Source organism: Zonotrichia albicollis, chromosome 13 (assembly GCF_047830755.1).
Source record: "Zonotrichia albicollis isolate bZonAlb1 chromosome 13, bZonAlb1.hap1, whole genome shotgun sequence".
NCBI classification, from domain to species: domain Eukaryota; kingdom Metazoa; phylum Chordata; class Aves; order Passeriformes; family Passerellidae; genus Zonotrichia; species Zonotrichia albicollis.
Genome location: NC_133831.1, coordinates 19,721,718 through 19,742,506, shown reverse-complemented (window position 1 = coordinate 19,742,506; position 20,789 = coordinate 19,721,718). Strand labels below are relative to the sequence as shown.

General features: G+C 39.4%; 1 protein-coding gene across 2 annotated transcripts in view; it reads right to left on the bottom strand.

Moving 5' to 3' along the window:
- Positions 1–3,680: 3,680 nt before the first annotated feature.
- Positions 3,681–20,789, bottom strand: part of NKD1 (NKD inhibitor of WNT signaling pathway 1) — a 104,880-nt gene continuing 87,771 nt past the window's right edge. The window contains exons 6-10 of one of the 2 annotated variants that reach the window (XM_005488856.4): positions 20,281–20,376; positions 11,896–12,043; positions 10,826–10,910; positions 6,969–7,099; positions 3,681–6,236 (exon numbers count right to left, since the gene is read on the bottom strand). In XM_005488856.4, coding sequence (XP_005488913.2) covers positions 5,662–6,236; positions 6,969–7,099; positions 10,826–10,910; positions 11,896–12,043; positions 20,281–20,376 — 1,035 coding nt within the window. In that variant the 3' untranslated portion in view covers positions 3,681–5,661. The remainder of the gene's footprint in view (positions 6,237–6,968; positions 7,100–10,825; positions 10,911–11,895; positions 12,044–20,280; positions 20,377–20,789) is intronic. The other variant, XM_026794646.2, reaches the window with a different exon arrangement.

The window sequence follows — 20,789 nt, the reverse complement described above, 5'->3', positions numbered from 1 at the left end:
CGGAAACTTTGGGTAACATTTGACCAATTTCTGTGTGATTGTAATCAAAAAGAACTGATGTCACTGTTCAAAATGTGTTCTAAGGAATATCTAAAACATCTGTAGAAACACCTCTGCTTCCAAAACCATTTCCCTCAGCTTGGACAGGGACTCGGGGATCCTTCCTTATTCTGCCACAGCCCCAGTGATTATCTGCACCTTTCCTGCCTTGTGCCTCCCCCTGCACGCTGGAGATTCACCTCTTAAAGAAAGTCTTTCAAGTTTTCCCAGTGAAAAGCATTCTATAAACTACGGCTGCTGTTTTATGAGCAAAAACTGTACCAGAAGAGATTCATAAAAGCAACATGAATAAGAATTTCTCCATACAGGATTTTCCTGCCTCTGGTGTGTCTCCCCCAGCCCCTCTGTTGGACAGTTCTGTGCTATCCCTACACTTCTCAAATCCTTCCATCCTTCCCTTGCCAGTCTTTCTCCACAGCTCTAACCCTCACAGTAATCTGGTGAATAGTCCTTAAATCCTGGTAGGTTAAACCAAAGAAATTAGAAGACTTCCTCCATGTGACTCCTATCATTTCAGCTCATTTAGGATTGAGTTATCTAGAAATATATAGAAATATAAAAGCAAATTAAAGCATCATTGAAAACATCATTATTTAATAACTACAATCCAAGCTTCAAATAGGATGCATTTCAACGCATACTGAATAATTTCAATATAATTTGTTTTTCTCTATCTGTTCCTTTTAGACCATTTTAAGCACATTTTAAATGTGCACAGAACAACACAAAACCCCAAAGCAGACCCTTCCAAATCAAATCAACTCAACATCTGTTCAAATATGCAAACAAAATACATTATTATGTCATAAATAGAGGCTGGTTTTGCTGGTAAGTGCATTAGGAAAGATATCTTCTTCCAGAAGCTATTTAGAAAACACATTAAGTTCAATTTTCAGTTTATGGATTTTCAAACATGTTTCTGCTGGTATATTAAAAAAAAAAAACCAAAACCAAAACCAAAGAAGTCTGACAATTAATAGGATGCTGAATAAGACTTGGTTCCCAGCGAAGCCATGAATAAGTCATGTTTGAAAATGTATTTTCAGATCTTGATGAATTGCATCAAGGTAATTAAAGGTGAGACTTGATTAGCTGACATGTTTCCAAACATGAACATTCTTGCCTGTACTCCAGGCAAAAATTATGGTGAATGTTTTTGCAAATTTTCTAGCATGATGAATTTTTCGCAAGTATAATCTAGGCCCAAAGGGGCCCAACTTTCCTGTTAATTGGAATACAAATGAAATCTGTCATTCAGTAATTGAGGTACACGATGACATATGGAGAACAGTATGCATTCATCAGAGCTCTGTGTTTATGTGGCAACTTGTGGGCTGCTGAGCACACACAGTGCTCATCCCTTTAGAGAAAATCACCTCTGTCAGAGTCCATCTTGTTCCACTCACTAACTTCTGCCAGAGGACACACACCCTCACACACACACACACATATATATTTACACACATATACACACACAAAGCACACACCTTTAAAGTACTTCTCCAGCTAAACATTGCTGTTCTATCCTCACAATGACTAGAGTAGAAAAACCATAATAGAGGTCACGTATTTGGTGATATATTTGGGGCTGCTCTGCCAGTATGCCAGGAGATTCTGTACCTCATCATCCAAGGGCAGAACTGGGTCTCCATTTCTAACAATGACTAAATGATATGAAGCTGTTTCAAAGACTTTTGCAAGTGCCTTGAGGGCTTCCAATGACATCAGTGTAAAGAGTATTTGCTGCTAATCTTAATTAATTTACCAGCTTGATCTCTCACAGCAAAACTTCCATTTACTCTTAGCAAACCCATCAGCAGTAAGATGCAGAAGAAATAAATACTGGAGTTACTGGCTGCACATTATGTAGATTTCAAACCCACCTTCCTGGAATGAAATTATAGGCACCCTGCAGCCAGTGGGAACCTGGCAGCCTTGCCAGAGATTTCACTGGGACAGAGATTTTACTTCACAGCCTTAGCTTAGGTTAATTTGTATTGTGAGAAGATCTTAGCAACCTTTCTTTTCAAAACACTGCCCTACCCAGAACTGCAGCTGGTAGAGATGAGCAAAAGTTTTCAATTTAATTTTTTCAGCAAATAGTGCAAACTTCAGGATTGACTTCATTTTGCTGAACTGCCTTATGTAAAAACAGAAGAAGGAAGTGAAAAGTCTGGAGTTTTCATCTGAAATTACTTAATGCCACTCCATTTTCCTTTTCAAAATTAACAATATACTCAACTCTGGTATGTTTTTCTTTGGAAGTAAATGTTTTGATCAACCAGAAACTAAACTCTGTCAAATTTTGATTCAGCTATGGTTTTGAACAACCTAAACCAATATTTTTATTTTTTTTAAGGAAAAGTTTTCAGAATTAATAGCAAGATGAAATATCAGTTACTCAACACAGGTCCAACAGCAGGGGACAAGAAATTTAACTTTGAAACTTGATATTTTAAATATTAGACCAAAGCATACCCAGCCCATACGTAATTTCCTGATCCTGTTCCCAAAAATGTTAATGCAAGCTCTTTCATCAGTGGGATCTGCAAGCACTGACAGCAATTGCAACAGGCCCCTGAAATCCACAACAAGAAGAAAGAAATATACTTTCTGAACTAGTAAAACTTTAATTAACAGGGGGTTCTCTTGGCACAGTTTTTGCTGTTAAATAAATAAAGCATTTAGTCAAAACCATCTATATTTACTATACAAAATACTGAAAAGCAAACATATTTAAAAGGTACAGAAATTTAAGGTTTTGTGAAAAGAAACTGTGCTACATGTTATTCACACTTATAATGCACATAACACAACTGCAACACAGTATTTAGATACTGTATATTCATACATGGCTGGTGTAAGGTTTTCATAAGGGGATGCCATGTTATTAAGATGCGTTTGTGTTTCACAGACTGCGAGCAAGGCAGAATTTGTTTTTTGAATGTCCAAATATAATAACCCAAACCAAAGCAACGCCAGGCAGTAACAAATGGTCAGTTGTGTTCCACATCAGAGGCCACCTGGCACAGCCAGCACTGCACACCTCTCACTCAGATGGATTTTGGTAGTGGTGCTGTTTTCTTTCCCACCAAAATATCTTTGGGTGAAGAAGCAGTTTTACCCCTTTGCTGCCCTTTTGTAGAAAACCCCACAATTCTGAAAGCACTCGAGTTTTCCACAATGCTTTCTGGTTTTCAGTAACAATCTGCATTTAAAAAAATTGACAAAGAACAATTTCCACCTCTCAGTCTTTGTGGCATATGCTCTGCTGAAAAGAGAACAGCTTTAATTACTTCTTCAAAGCAAATAGCATGGCATCCCTTCTGAGATGGAATGTACACTGTGTGTTTGCATGCGGTATAATGTAAGTCACTTGAATACATCAGACTTTTTTAACACTATAATATAAATAAGCTTATTCCTTCTACTAGACATATAAATGCCTTTTTTTTTTCTTTTTGCAGTCCATAATTATATATACATTGAAAAAGAATGATACACAAGCAGCAAAAAAAGGCTTAGACTAGAACAACTCAGTGGTAACTAACCAAATTTGTGGCCTTTTCATATTCTCAACACAGAAAATTCTGCATATAAATATTTTTGGACTTTAGGAATTTTAAAATAAACAGAACAGTATAGTTGTCACACAGATCAAACACATTTTAAAAACATTTTGTTAGATTTTACAGAACACGCTGTTGACAGCTAAAAAAAGTAAAATAAAATAAACCAGATTTTTTCAAGGGGACAATAAGTCTAAACATCTGCTGATCCAGGGAGACAAGAGACGGACCTAATTACCATGAAGCAGTGATTCCATTCCAATTCCATGAGAAGGCAAAGCTTCCCCTGTTCTTGACAAGGTGATGTCTCTGTGTTCTCAGAAAGGACAACATCCCCCTAAACCTGGTCAGCAGTAAGGTAAGACCCCATTTTGGACTGATCAAAACTCTAGTCAGAAAACAAAAAATACCCCAATCATAAAGGGCTTATAACGACGTTGGATAGTTACATTTTACAATATATACTATTGACAAAATACCACAACATTAAAAATAATTAAAACCAAAAGCAAATACATTTATAGAACAATTATGTCTTTATGTAGGAGTTCTCTAATGTTCCAAAAGAAATGTAGGTGTTTTCCAGTCACTTTCTACCTGCAAAATGGTGATCTGTACAAAACCCAACTGAATCTATTTTAAATCTGGGCTCCACAGAAAGCAAAACTTCAATGCACTGACCCTTTTTTTTTTTTTTCACTTTTCCAATTTTCTTTTGACCTTCAAATTTCTCAGCAACCATTAAGGTCTTGTGAGTGTGGTCTGATTCTCCTTCATGGAATGGAAGCCCTTTGATATGGAAAAAGTAGAAGAATCTAGGAAGATTTTGAATGATATTTTTATACATGTCTCTAAAATGGGAGAAGCACAAATTGATAGGTGCTTGGGAAATTCAAACTGGAGGCACCAAGAAAATGCCATGGCATATGTTTCTAAAAAGTCACTGTTGTGGAAAAAAACAAATATAATGTTAATATTCAAACCACAGATTTCTAAAACACAACAAAATGTACCTGAGAGTGTGCATATTTATATATATATATTTATATTTATATTTTATATATATTTGCCAACATTTAAAGTGAGAAAGTATATTTTCCTCAATTCTTTCTCAAAACAAAGAACTGTGGATTTAAACAAAACAAACCCCCCCAATCAACCCCTCTCCTTCTCAAAGCCCCATGAATGATACTTATGGCCCAAGCACTAAAGTCTAGTGCTGCTTTGGAAAGCCCCATTTCACATCCTTCTCTTTTCAAATAGTACCCCAAACAGAGTGGAGAATAAGCAAAAGAAAAACCAAAAATAAAAGAAGTATATTTAAATATTACCCAGTATATAACAGACTGTACTTGTGTCAATGAAGACTCTCCAAGAAAATAAAGTGTAAGTCATACAAATGTAGCCCTGTTGACAAGTTTAGCTAATATTTCCTTGCAATTAAGATGATTTGAAAGGATGTGAACACAAACAGGCTACACAAACACAGTATATTAAAATTCCCCCCGTAGCACATTACAATCAATAAAAAGAAAATAAAATCTGAATAATACTAGAGGTAGCAGCTGTTTGTATTTTCCATTATCTGAGTATCTCTGGAGTCCAACCCTTCGAACATTGCTCCCCTGATGAAAGGCTTGTGTGCGATCAGCCGGCGTACAGCAGAGTGGAAAGCTGGATGTCTGCAGGAGTGTTTGAAGTATCTTTCTGAGTACACTGGAAGTAGTACTTGTACAGAAGTGCGTTGACGACCTGTATTAAATCACAGCTCAAAAAGCTATGGCTGTTTGCTGTTTTACAAGCCACTTAAAACAAAAAAAAATATCCACAAGGTGTTTGAGTAAGCTATGCGGTTCCTCAACATATAAATAGGGTGAGTTTCAAGAGTTCCATATAACCTCTAAAATATATGCTAGCTGAATATTAATGGAGTAATGATAACATTAATAATAGTAATGCCTTAGTTCTGGTATCACAAGAACGCATTTCCTTCATTTGGGATGATTCCTGGAGGGTGTTGGTGGGATCTCTTCTATGTCTGGTAGAAGTGGTGGTAGTGGTGGTGGTGCTCGTGGTGGTGGTGGTGCTCATGTCTTTGTATCATCTGTCCCACTTGGCCTTCATATAAAATGACTGTGGGCAGGTCTCTCACGTGCTCCTTTTCCACAACCGTCCCCGGAGACTGGAAGGTTTTGCACATTTGGTGATTCTCCTTCGCCCTCTGCTTATGCTTCTTGTGGATCTGTTGGGACTGCAAGGGAAGGTACGGGGGGTTCTGGCCCACCCGTGCACTTGGGGAAGCCATGGGCAAGGGCACCCCTTGGAAAGGTTTATTCCTAACTGCCCTTCCAGGATGCACAGGGGCGACATTTTTGCCCTGGGCTTTGGGAGACCTCACAAAGTGCTTGTTGGAGTCCTGGTTCCGGAGCCTCTGCTGGATTTCTGCAATCTTGGCATAGGAACTTTCAGCCAGATTGACGTGGCTTGGATCCACCACTTGGGATTTCCTATGGTGAGCATGGAAGGTCTCAGGCTCATGAGAACGGGATCTAGTTTGATTCACAATTCTGCCTGGTGGGTCATGTTTTTGAGCTGCTGGAGGAGATCCTAGGAAATAACAAGCTGAGTTAGTCATCTAGTATTTCAAAGTTCTAATTAGTAGCATGCAGTTGGCAGGGATAGCATTATCGGCAGAACAAATTTTTCCTAAGGAAGTGAATGCAATTGTAGCTGTCTAGTTTAATTACACTTAATAATTCTGGCCAGTAAATAATACACAAATATGAATACCTATCTAGAGAAGGCTGAACACACACTGTATGTGTATGTGTATAAAAATCTTTATATTTCCAACTCTTGGTCATCAAATTAACTGTCAGGGGAATAGTAAAACCCTGGCAGAGGGCAGGGAAATGAAGGAAATCCAAGTCTCTTTGATGTGGGGACTAGAGCCAAAATTCCAGGTACAAACACACATTCTCCTATTTTTGGGTCAGTAGTGAGTATAAAATATGTGCTGGTCTCCTCTTGGGAACAAGCTCCAACATCCAAAAGTCAATCCTTACCTCACCCGTAGACTAAACTTAATAATTTAGATGTAAAGATTGTTCTCCTAGGCTCAGCTCCAAGTTTAGCTACACAAACAAGCACATCAAAGCAGCCTTGCAGCACATTACCCACTCTGTAGTGATACCACCTTCACCAGTAATTATCTTGCAGTATTCACAGTCCTATTTCTGAGTCACTACAGACAAATCACACAGCTTCACAATTCACTGTCCCTGGCATGGAACATGCAACTGAAGGAACAAAAGATTATGAGGTTACAACATAAATTACCTGGCCCAAACTTTGATGTGTAGTTTTCTATTCCTGCAAGATCCAAATAGTGGTTTCTCCTTTCAATGTTCTCATCAACACAATGACGATAGCACCCACTTTGCTCTGGATTGTTCTCACTCTGGTGGTATCTGTCAGCAGGAAGCAAAATTACCATTCAGCAGAACTTCTTTAAAGTTCTTATCACCATCTGCAAACCAACAACTCATGGACCCTTTGAAGTGACAGGAGGTGCTCACAAAGAAACAACAAACGCTTGAAATGTGGATGACCAGACCTGCTATGACGATGGGCCCAAACTGACTGTTCCTTCCCCTCACATAAATCAACCCTGGTGTTGCAAAGCAAAGGAGGCTTTCCAATTGCATCACATGTGCAAAGGCAAATAAAACCACTCCTAGCATTTATTACTTTCTGTCTTAGGGCCAAATCATTCAACCGATTCTCCAATTAGGACACGCCAAAGAAAATCTGCTGTTTGATTCATGACCATTCCCAGCACTGTGAGGAAGTGCTGGGGTAATCCAGATCAATGTCCATGTGCTCCTGCTTCAGAAAGACAGGCAACAGCACAGGTGTAGCAACCAGAGAGAGCCTGGGAAGAGAAGGTGTTGGCAGGACACTCAGAGGTAACTGCTGCTTTCCAGAATATAATTAATAAGGTCAGATCAGATGCTGGCTTTAGAATCTCAACTCCTTTTCTTGCTCAGCTTTGCAATTTTATTTATAGCAGAACTATTTCCTGAGAATGAATATCTGAAATACCATTCATTTATGAGACAGAAAAAAATCAGGCAGAAGTTTACAGTATTGTAGCCCATAATGCCAAACAATTTTATTCAGCAATTTAAATGGGAAGTCTGCAAAGATGAACAATATTTTCAATATAACAAACAGTATAAGCAGAAAACCCTTGACTAAGTTGCTGCTTGTCATTCAGACAATTCAGTCTCCAAGACCACGAGATTGGCTTTGCTATTTCTCTGTGCAAGTGCACTGATGTCAGCCCAACACCAGAATTTGGCCTTGTATCCTACACCAGTTACTAAATATGGGCTCTGTCCTGTATGGTGCCCAGTACACTGTTTTTAGTCTATTAACACATTTCTAAGTTTCCAGAGGCTGCTGATCCCCTGAGCTTTGGCACAACTGTCTTTCCTGGTCTAGCTTTTACTGTTCAGGGACATTACAGAACTGAGGCCCCTCGTGTCTCTGTCACGTCTGCAGTGTCTTTTATCAAAGTCACAAGACTTGACCTAACTGGAAGATCATTTCTGCTCTACTTTGATAGAGGTAGAGTCTCCTGAATGGAGGAGAGTCTGCCTGGAAAGCAGGTAAGGTTTAAAGATTCTAGTCAGCTTTGAAAAGTGACATGAGCTAGTCTCAAAAAATAAAAAAAGAAGGAATGTCCAGATATTCTCTACATTTTGGATACCTAACCAACTCAGCACCTTTCCTGTATCAGACACAACTTTATAGGTTGTTACACTTTAGCATGTCAACATAAAAGATCTCTGGGGCTAGAACTTGCCTAACTGCAGTTGCCAGGCATGAATCACCTACACAAACCACTGGGACTTGAACCCATGTGCTAAAGACAATTCACAGTTAACCCAGAAAAAACATCATTGAGTCTGATCCAACACAATTAGGCAACACTGCATACAGCACTGCTCTTGGAAATGAAGCTAACAGGGAACCTGTTATTTTGTTACTGTAATAAATTAAATCTCTCATCAAGACAGAGGAAAAAAAAATTATGCCAGTAGTACCACAGCCCTACACTCTAATAACTTTCTTGCATGCAAGATGACGTTCAGCAATATTCATGCAAATACACACAGCAAAGCAATTATCCACTGATGAGAGATGTGCTCAGTGTCAAAGGAACTCCAAGCACTTCTGAGAGCTGCAGTGTCTGGCCCCCAGGCCCTCTGTGCTGCCCTGCAAACACATGGGAGCCCTTGGGCAGCCACCAACCATGCATCGAGGACTGTGTAAAAATGCAGGGCTGTTACTGGGCTTGGGCTTGGTAAGGCTCTGGTTTTAATAAAAAAGGGCATCTGCTGGAGTGTTTGTGGGGTGTATGGAAGTCCTTTCTAAAATCCCCACGCTGATGTGTCATCCTGATGGCACACAACAACACAGCAGGAAGGGGGAATGGAGCACAGGGCAGAAAATGCAGGGACAGCCCCTGAGAGCCTCACTCACTGAGAACAGAGAGTTTAAGTCAGCCAGGGAGAGCCAGGCTATCTAGCCATGAATCTAGCTACTTATCTAGATACTCATATTAGCCCTACAGGTGAAAACTCCTGCCTGGAGCCTTCAGCAAACGAAAAATCCAACCCATCTATCTCCCAACCTTCAGGACAAAAACATTTCTATCCATTTTATCTTGAATATTAATCACATCTTGCCTAGAATTCCCTAAGTGACTGAACATGTGAAATGTGTGCGCTTCTCACAAGCTCCCATTGCTGCTTTCAAAGGGGAAGCAACTGCATTATATTGTGAGATTTTGACCTGAGCCTCAGCAGCTTTCCTGAGGGTTGTCAGCCTGGGCAGAGTGCACAAACACCCCCGAAATGCACACAGTGTGAACAGCACACTCTTCATCCTGTCTACATTTAGTGGGATCCAACACAAACTGGCAGCTGCTGACCATTGTCTGATGCTGATCTACTCAGCTCAAAACACAGATTTTTCTGGGAGGAAGCCTCTCACCAAAGGAAGGAGAAGGACAAACATTTTGGTCCAACTTTTGATACTTCCATGACTGTGGATTTAATTGGAAATGCCTGCTGTTCATAAAAACACTACATTTGCAGAGCCAGGACTTTAAGGTGGATAAGAAGGGGACTTCAAACTGAAAAGGGATTTTTGCACTAGATTATCAAACAAAACCAATCTATTGAATTCACACAGGGCAAAACTTTGCTAATGGGCAGAGGGAATCTGCACACCACATCTAGGCCAGCAAGTAAAACCACAGAGTATTCTTCAGTTCATAGAAGATTCTGTGCAGAGTTGCTGACACAACATTAATAGTAATTTTATTCTTCTTTTAATCTGAAATTTGATTGTACTGGGATTTGCTGACTGGGATAACTCACTAGCATTTTTTCTCCATCCAAAAAAGGGAGGTACTGTTCTCTTGTCAGTTTCAATAAGACTGAATGCTCCTTCTCCTGATAAATTTGCTATGTATCCAGACAAATATCCCTAAATCTAAGGAAAGCCAAAAGTTTGTTGTTTTTTTTCTTTTTAAAATTTGCAGCTGAAGAAACAAACATAACTAATGAGTCAATGTCATCACTGTAACATTTCAGCACACACCTCCCTCTGCCTTATGAGCAGTTTCTGTTATGAAATGTAAAATCCTAAAATATATCAAATACGCACCAGGATGACCTGTTAGCATTCTGCTTGGGTTATCAGCTGGTAACCAAGTTAGCCCATGCAAAGCTTGGCACTATTTGAGTTGATGGGTGGAAAAGATGTGCTGGAAGGAGGACAGAGAAAGGCAGGAAATGGCCTCTAAGGACTGGAAAAGGTTTTAGGACACTTTTAGCCAAAAAGCTCTGCTATTAACCTCACTTATTTGGAGATGGCATCTAAAAAGACAATTCAGATCCTCCAAAGAGCTCATAGAAAAAGAAAATTCCAGGATTTCTTTTCCTGTTTTGTTTGTTTTAATATAAGTATCCAGCTATGGAATGTGCTCTTAAGTCCACAATGAAAACTTCTGTATTTCTACTATTTAAAAATAATTTTAAAAAGTAAAACATGCAAGCAAGGAAGGAATGGTTGAGGTTTCCTCAAAGCGCCTGTCAGGAGCCAGGGTTCATTCCCCTTACCTGAGGGAAGCTCTCTGCTTCTTCTCAGAGCTTCTTGCTTCTTCATTAGCTTTGTTTTCAGCTCTGTGCCTGGCACTCTGCAAATCTGCCAGCAGAAAGTACATTATTGTCATACTGCTGTCCTTGCTGATCAGCACAACCAACATTCCACATTCAAACACCTCTGTTTGTGTCAGTAGATGAGATGCAATGCAGCATTTCCTGTAACCTCCCCAGTCCTGCTTTGCCCAAAGGACAGATTTTATTCAGAGGTGGCCTGGACTGCAGGATCTCAGCCAGGGCACTCCATGGGCAGCCCAGGTGGAGCCACACTCACACTGAGGGCTCAGTGCTGCCCTAATGCACCACAGAGCTCCCCAGCAGTGAGAATTTGCCTGTGTCTGCTCCTGAGGGAGTGATTGTTTTATCAAAATTGAGGTGACCAGGCTCTCCTTTTAGATCTGATGCCTACATTTTCTATTAAATATTATTTTAAATACTTCTAAGTATTTCAATTTATTACTACTCTACCTACTGAAGTAATTATGCTGATACAATTATTATAACAGTGAAGATAAGTTAGATGAGCCATCATGGTACAAACACTCTTATAAGGGCAGACTATGCCAGCACAGAAAATGTACAATTTTTATGCACAGATTATTTAAGTTTCCTTATGCTTGTTTATTTTACCCAGCAGCACTGGTAGCTATGCACTGGCAAGAAACATTTTATACCCCTACAGCTCCTCCCACACAAACCAAGGGCTGCGATATCAGCAGAGATAGAGTGGTGCAAGTCAAGATGTGCCTTGCAGTGCACAAAGACAATTACACTACACTTGGGTTACTGCTGCTTCCAAAAGAAGCCATTCATCAGAAGGGGGAACCCTCATTTGCTAACGAGACTCTGAAAGGAGGGCAGGTACTTTTACAGTCAAGATCATAAAGCAGGCTCATGGGATTTAAAAGACCCACATAATTATTTGCCTTTAAGTATATATGTATTTGTATTAACAAAGCGTAGAGATGGATTTTCAAGAGACTCTGGAAGCTTTTGTATTTTTCCAATGGCTGATTGCACATCCTTACCAGTATGATTTAACAAGATACTCTTTTTCTTCTGGCTGCTGTCTGGTGCCACAGTAAGTTTCACTCTCAGAGTTTTGCTGGAACTAGGAGAATGGTTTACTGATGCATCAACTACCTCATAGATGGTATGAAGCAAGCTGGTAATGTCCTGGAGAAGGATTGAAACACAGAAGAACACAGCACTGTGAAAATGGCATGAAACCCACAGCTCCAATGCTTACAATTGTTTTCGATTTGGCACTATTAAATGCTGAGCTATCCTCAGAAGTCCCTGAATTTAGAAGACTTCAACTTGCACAGTTACAATCAGGAGTGTTACAATCTTCATCAAATGGGTTTATGAACTGGGGCAAAGCAGATAAAACAAAACAACAGCACAAGATCTGCAGTTTTCCCAAGCTCTGAATCTGCAAAATGGTATTCTGCCTTCTTTTTTCTTCAATTTACACAGAACCCAGGGATAATCATTCATACTCCACTAAAAATTGAGGTCATGTGGCCAATACATCGATCAAAGAAAATCTTGGGCATCACAGTCTTCCTATTTGTTTGGTTTTGTTTTGGTGGGTTTTTTTCACTTGGCATAGTTAAATGGCTGATTATCTAGAGGAAGATCAGTAAGAAAAGTGGCAGAACTGTAAACCTAAAGGTTTGGAAAGAAATTATGTCTGTCTGAAAGTCACCCTACCATCTGTGTTTAGGGGTTTAGGTAATTTTGCAAAATTCAACAGTTTTAAACACATGTTTTGAACTGCAAATATTATCCACTCAGGCCTGTTACAGAACCTTCTTCACAGATCTCTTTGAAGGCAATGGGATGTGATCAGAGGCTTACATGTCTGGCTATATTGGAAAGAACACCAGCCAATTTTAACAAGGCAATGGTTTTAAACAGGAGAAACACTGTTTGGTAGCTGGTGATGCTCAGAGGTCTCCCAGATTGATTTACTCCAGCCAGGCTCAAACAGGGCACTACCTTAAATTGCCACAATGAAAAAGGGATCTCTCGGCTCACTGCTTTTCCACGAAGGGATTTTACCCAAACTGGTCTTGGGCACCGAACTAAGGCCAAAGCATTCTGATAAATCATTCTGATCATTGCAGGCTATAAAGAGCCCATTGTATGCATATCTGAGAACTCCCCCCTGCTGGTCTTCCTTTTCCTTGATCTATCCTACTACCTAAGCTCTTTCCAGTTGCCTGCAAGCACAAACGAAGTAGCTAAATCACCTTTTATTAAGTATAACTGGTTCTGAGGATTAAGAGTCAGGTCTATAAAAATTCAAAACCTCTACAACTTTTCCTTTGCTCAGGAGTCACACCTGTAACATGGGCAGCTCAAAGTTTAGTATGCCCTAATGGAGCCTCCCACCACTTTAGAAGTCAATATACCACACAGTCCTCATTATGGAACCAGTTTGATGACATAGAAACACTAATTTCTACTCACACAGAATTTCGGGAAATATTGACCTTATGGCCAGGACCAATGATATTATGATGAGTGATTTTCCAGCTCATCAATAGGAAGAATGAATAACTAAATCCTAGAGCGCCCAGTTAATGTGTAACCTCTCTAACTTTTCTGCACTCCGGAGAATTTCTCCAGACCTGTAGGTTCAAGACAATATTCATAAAAAGAGAACAGAATATGAATTTTTTTCTGTCATTGCTGCAAAAATTCATGTGGGCTGTTATCAGTAGCTGCTTTCCATGCTCTTGACAATCCCTGTCTAAAGTTTGAGTGTGGGACAGAATACTCTGTGTCAATCTGGTGGGCACCTCACAGCTCTTTAACGTCTCCATTCTCACATGTCCACCCTAATTTGAAATCTAGCCAGATCTCTAAATGTGGCCAGACAGAGCCACATCCAACAGCCAGCTTGAAGGGCTGAATTTTTATTTCATCTAAAAGGAAAAACCCAGGCAAGCACATAAACAGACAAACAAGCCATATCTGTTATTTTATACACCCTCCGTAAGTCATGTTCCAGGAACATTGTGCTATAATCCCACACTTTGATAAACCTTCTCCTTCAGCAAAACACTTAAGCACAGTATTTACTCTTAAATGGGCTCCATACACGCAGCACATGGGTGAGTGGGGCTTTTCCCACACATTCCTGGACAAGTGTTGGTTAGCCAACATGTCATCTTTCCACACAAGGCTGCTATCAAGAGGTTATTATCAACTCTTTCACCCACAATAATCTGCCCTTCTTCCTTTTTTCAGCTATGCCAGATAGTTGTAAAGCCAGATGTTTGTACATCCAGTCTATTTTAGCTTCAAAAACCAAAGACAGAAAATCCCCCACTGCCCTTTTACATGATTTTTTTCAGGGTTGAGGTCTAACTTGCTAACTCACTGACAATCTGCCTCTTGTGTTCTGTGAGGGTCTTTCTCAACAAGCTGCTTGACTCAGCAGTTTAAAAACTACTCCCAAAGGCTTTCAGAGAAGGCAAAATGTGGCATTTGTGTGACACATACTTGGCAAATCACAAATATGGGCACATGCATGTCACATCAGGACAAGTTGCATGTCTCAGCCAAACAGGCCCATATCAACCCAAATTAATGTCCAGGCTGTGAAATGACTGCACAGAGGACTCAGCACCCTTGTGGACTGACACAGTGCTGCCTCTGCATTTTGTTATGTGTTTGAGATGTAGCCCTGAAGTTTCTGCATTCTGGTGCTCACACTGGATGTGTCCCAAGATCGAGGTTAGGGACAGCTATGAGCAACCACTCAGTGCTTATGCTGATCTCCTAAATACTGACAACAATGTTTTCATTACAGGATTCATATACTTGTGGTCCTAATTTGGGGTTGGGAATTTCAGCAAATTGGCAGTTCTGATTTGGTCAAACAAGGCTGCTAGGGTCATTCTGTCTCATACACCACGGTCCTGGCTGAGCAGGTACCAGCCTCAACAAGGCAGCCTGAGCCTCCTGTTGCTTCACAATTATTGTTTCACAATGATAACACATGAATTTCTGAGGCACTGATCTTCTGAGAATGATCTTTGTCAATGAAATCTGAACTGCCACTAAAATTCCTTTCTCACAGCCCTGTTTTGGCAGCTCATATGGTAATGGTTTCTTGTCAAATTGGTAGCAACAGACCATTAAGGTATATGTTACACATTCTGTATTTTATAGCTACATCTATATTTACCCCAAAAGTATTTTCATCTTCCAGTAGCCTGCCAGCAGACTTGTTTCCCTTGAAAGCTGTCCCACTGAACATTATCTGTATTTAAATTCATTAAAAACTGCCTAAATCCATTGAGACAGCTGTACCTTCTACACCCCAGCCTGTGCATTTCACCATCCTCAAGAAATTTAGCATCAAAGATCAAGAATAAAACCTAGCTAAATGTTCCTCTTGTCTGATACATAAACCAGCATGACTCAGAGCCCACCTACCAAAGAATCAAACTTTTATGCACAATGAATGATGAGTTTTACAAATCATGGCATTTTGCAACTGTTTTGCTTTAGACTGCTTGGCCCTTCCCCCATAAAAAGTGTATTTTTAGACTACTATATTAAATGGGTAAGGAGAAGCAAGAATGAACAAAAATATTTCTCTCCTTCATAGCAAATGGAATATATTTAGAGGGCAGTATTCTGCATGATTCTAACTTCTGAGGGGCTTCTGGTATGCAGAATTTCTGCTGGGATCTCTAGGTTAATCAAGTACAAAAACTGAAACTAGGACATTTTTCCACAGAGAGGAAAACAAATGCTCATTGAGTAGTACCCAAACAGCCAGCACATGCCATACCCAGATTTACTTGTTTTTTGCTTATTGAACACCACAGTTGGTTTTTCCATCCTTTTTTATCAAGCAGCCAATGCAACAAAATATATTGACAAGAGAAAATTTAATATATTGCCTAAAATATTTCCATTTGTTAAGTCCACACATGTATGCTGCTCTCACACATCCATCTGCAGAATACTTTATGGATCTCCAGTAGGAGATTACCAGCAATTTATAATGTTCAGAGAAATTTGTAACATTCAGAGGAACTAATGGGTCTGAAAAAGAATGAGAGCACCAAAGCATTGCTCATTCCTAACAGAACATATGTGAGACTGAGAAAGTCCCTATTCCAAGTATTATTTTCTGGTTTTAAGGAATATTTGTAGTACAGGGATGACCTTTATTTTCCCATATTAGCATAGATTATCATCACAAGACTAGTGAGCAAATTAGAGTTTTTTATAGAAGACACTAATAGATTTTTCCATTAGAATTAATTTAACAGAACGAGATATTTGTACCCAAAAAAAGCCAACCAATAAACAACGCCCAAAAACCCCTAAACTACCAGCCTCCCCTCAGACAAAAAAACCCCAAAAAACCAAAATACCAAACAAACAAAACAAAAAATACCCCAGAGAACACCCCCTAAACCAAAGAGTTCAATAAAATGGAAACATTCAGTTTGAGTCTTTGTAGCTTGCCTGAGAGACAATTCTTTGACTCTCCTTAAAACCAAGACAGAAAGTTATATTTTTTCTTAATATTTCTATCAAACATGAAGTCATAATTTCTAATGACTGAAGTGACGGCCACAGATACAAACAGGCACTGCTACTCTGTCCATTGGTTTCATTGTTCTTTCTATATCCTGAGTCAGCACAAACACAGTGAAAACCAACAGATTTCAAGATAAGGGTCAGGCTAATAAATGGTTGACCCAAAAAAGCCAATATCCTTCCCAAGTCAATGACTTGGTGCTGAGCTCTGGATGCAGATATAACCTCAACCCTTTTATTCATCACAGTAAAGGAGTAAAACAATCTAAAAAGGGAAAGAACAAGTCACAAAGGAAACATAAGAGGAAAAACTGGGTATTTAATGTAAGATACAAAGAACAATTTTAGCATTAAAAATGCATGAAGAGAAACATCAATATCAGTTCATTACTTTTCCCTTGGAAAAATATAAATACAAATGTCTCATTTGTACTTTGTTTGTAGTCTGATTTCTACATACAGCAGGATGTTTTTATTGCAACATCAGCTCTGTTTGATCACATACATTTTTGAATCATTCTTATTTGGAACACAAAAGGAACTTCACTTGCTATCTGCTCAAAAGCTGCTCTAGAAGAAATTTCCTTTTTTTTTTTTTTGGTCCTGACAAGCAACTTTCTTTTGTGCTTATTCCTGCGCTGTCACTCACCAGAGAAACTCAATATTACCAGGAAGAACTGGTTACAAAAAAAAAAAAAAAAAGCTAGTGTTTATGAAGCATAATTACGTTCAGAGAGCTCAATATAAAACCTCATGGATCAAAACACATTAGTTCAATTATCCAAGCTTCAAGTCCGATTACAAATATTCATGTGAAGATAATTACAGCGCAGCTGTCAGTTCTAAAAAGCCCTGCTGTACATAATGAATTGTCCTCTTATGGCTTATGGAATGAAGGGAAGTGGTATTAGCCAAGTTTTGTAATATACATATTACAGCAGGAAAAGTTATCTCTCACTAAACCAAAAAGGACTGAGAACTGGTCATCTTTATGACAGAAAAAGCAGAAGTTTAATAACATACAGTGATGTTAATTTACAATTTGCCATCCCAGTAATTATGCTTTCATAACGGGTCTATCTCTTCAAGAAGCATGACTAGATGTGAATTTCTAAGGACTATAGAATAAGCCATGCAGACTCTAGGAGGAAATCAAAGCAGCATTAAGTTCTGAAGATGTTGTTAGATCCAGGAGAAATTTCACTAAAATGGAATTTGAATGCTTTAGCAGTGATCTGTCATTCTGTAGAACCCAATGGAAGTTGTATCAACAAAGTACACACCTTATTTACAATTTTTATACATTTGAATGAAAAAGCCAATTCAATCCATCAGTAAAATTGCTCCCCACCTATGTGTGTCTTACAAACTTAATTAAACACTAGATTCCTTTAGAAACTCCCTGGACATGAGGTACAATGTTTTAAACACAATGACTTGGAATCAAATGAAATAGATGTGGGTGGGCAAGCTACTTCTTTTCCACTGTCTCACTTTTACAACGTGGTGAAAAGCAAGAATAATGCTACTGACTTCTTTTTGCAAAGCACCTCCAGGTCTACAGGTAAAAACTAACTAAAAAAATCTCTCTGTTAAATCCAGATATAAATCCAGGAGACATTAAAGGGAAATTCTCCAAGAAGGAGAAAAGGTCCATATTAAGCTTTTCTCACCAGAACACTGGACCTTTGTTAAGAAAAGCTGACTGGTTCTGAATGCATTTTTATCAGCTCACTAAAGGGCACTGGTACAGATCTGCCTTTTCCTCAGACTGCCCATTCTGTCCCTGCTCCAGCTATGTACTTCACATACTTTTGACTGAAAACATGTCTCTTATTAATTTTAATTGAAACTATTCAAATGTTTAATGTTCCCCCTGGTTAAGTCATTTGCAGGAACAGGAGCAGAGTTGCTTAGCGAAGGACAGTATCAGGCACACTATGTCTGCCCATCTCCAGGGGCCAAGAGAACAAGAAATTCTATGTCATATTAAGAGACTAAAATTCCTCTTTTGTGGCCAGGATTATCTATGAGCTGCTATTGTTGGTCATTCTTGCTCAAAAAAACCCCTCATAAATTGCATCTGGATTCAACAGAAGATAACCAAGAAGATGGCTTATACAAATGGCCCTGGAACCATTTGCAAAAGAAGTGTGTGACATAAAGGGGAATATTTGGAATGGTGCATACTTCTCGTTTCTATCTTTGGTCACATGTAAAGGGCTGAAAATTATCAACCTATTTGGTCCCTTGGTTGAAAGAATTTTTTTTGGCACAGGTTTAAGCCTGAATGTAGTAACCTCCAGACCTCAGAGCAGTATAATATTCAATCCCTGCACAGATTTGGTTTCAGTTAAGCTGTAGTCCGCTCTTGTAGCAGGGAGAGGTAGAATTTGGCTGTAACATATTCTCAAAGTACAGTCAAATTAAGCTCTTTGGTGTACCACATAATCACAAGTAATTATTGTATACATACTTGAAAGCATATTCTCGTTATGTTCAGCACATGGAACCCCCACTGACATTAATGGGAATTCCATGCCTGCATGTAAAAGACACCCATGTTTGTGGGTTTGGGTTTTGTGTGTTTTTCCCCTATTTTTGAGAGTCACAATAATCTTGTAATGAAGACTCAGCCTTGGGTCTTGAAAGACCTGGGTTCAATCTGCCACTAGGTTCTTGCGAGACTTCAAGCAAGTTATTTCATTTTTCTAGTCTCTGTTCCACAAACATTAACAACTACAGTACTACTTCCTCACCTCACCCATCCTTCCTGCCCTCTCTATCTCATCTTCCTATTTGAAACTCTGGACTTAGCCTGCAACTTTTCATCTGCTTGTTCTTGTGCACGAGGGGCACAGATTTCACTTCACTACTCAAAGCACTATCAGAGTAGAGACAATAAAAATAGCCTTGTAATGATGTTCAAATGCATGTTAAAAACCCTGAACAACCACCACCTTTGGCAATGTCAAAAGAAATTTGCTTCAGACTTTTCGGTGTCTAAGGCCACTACACTTTTAGTATTTGCCCTATTGCTTTCAAACAGTTTTTAGTAATTGTCACAGGCACCAGCATCAGATCTAAGAGAGAAAAAAGCCTTTGATTTTCAGCTGATTATCTAAAGGCATGGGAGTCAGTAAACACACATCGCAAAAATCAATGACAGCAGACAGCATAAATCCCAAGTAAAAGACATCCTTCTAGAAGAAATATTATTAAATTTGGGCAGAAATAGTTCTCAGAAAGATCTATAACCTAATCTATACATCCTCTTATTTGGCTTGAAGACATCCTGATAATAAAAAATACACACAGGTATGCTTTGACAGCCATTCTTTATGGTCCTCCAGAAAACATCATCAGTGTTATTTATACTTGGAGGGAAAAGGCAGAGATCAGCCCAATATTCATAAAAACAATAGAAGAGTATAGTTAGTACTGTTGGAAAGAATGTCAGCAAGCAACCTTGCTATTTGGTTAGCTTAACTCTGAAAAGCAGGAGAGAAGCCAGAACAATATACATTTGCAGGGGTTTATTTTGACAATGTGTTTAGCTGTTCACTTGTTTCAGATATTTTTCCTCCTCAAATGCCAGTACTACTTTTTAAAGGCTGATCTCAGGTATTAAACAACAACCAGCTTAAAAAATGGTACAGTAGATCTGAAAACAGCAAACTACTGGTGGGATTGTTCCTAGGAGGGAAGGGTCCATGGAAACTGCTGTTTAAGTTGGCAGGACACCTCTACTTCATAGTAGAAAAAATGTTCCTGTTATAAAACACTTCTCTCGTCAGCAAGTGCTGCACATAGAGGGGCAGCTGTGCTTTGCTTACCTCACGTGTGACTCTTCCGTTGTTATCAAAGTCATACAGAGTGAAGGTCCATTCTTGCCTGTTATCTTCCTCTACAGACACATCACATTGCAATTCCTAAGAAACATGCAAAGAGCAGCTGATTACCTACAGCAAAAGGCCTGTTTGCAGAGGAGACCCTGTGAGATGCTGCTTCCTTCCTTCCTCCTTCCCTCCCTTGGGAGGAAGATCCCAGGGTATGTCCTGGAGAGGTCTCTGTCCACCACAACAAAGAGGTCCCATCATAATCACACAACACTCCTAACCCTCTGGGCTACACCTCAGAGATTTTACATCTTTCTGCTACATTGTAGAAAACAGGAAAAGGTACAAGACAGTTCCCTGAAGCTCTTGAAACATGGTAAGAATCCCCACTAAAATGTGAGAAGGAAAACTACACTTAACTCAGGAGGAAGAAGACAACAGAAGCAGAGGTGGCACACCACAGGGCCAGGAGCAAGGATTGATGCAGTGTGGAACAGATCCCCACC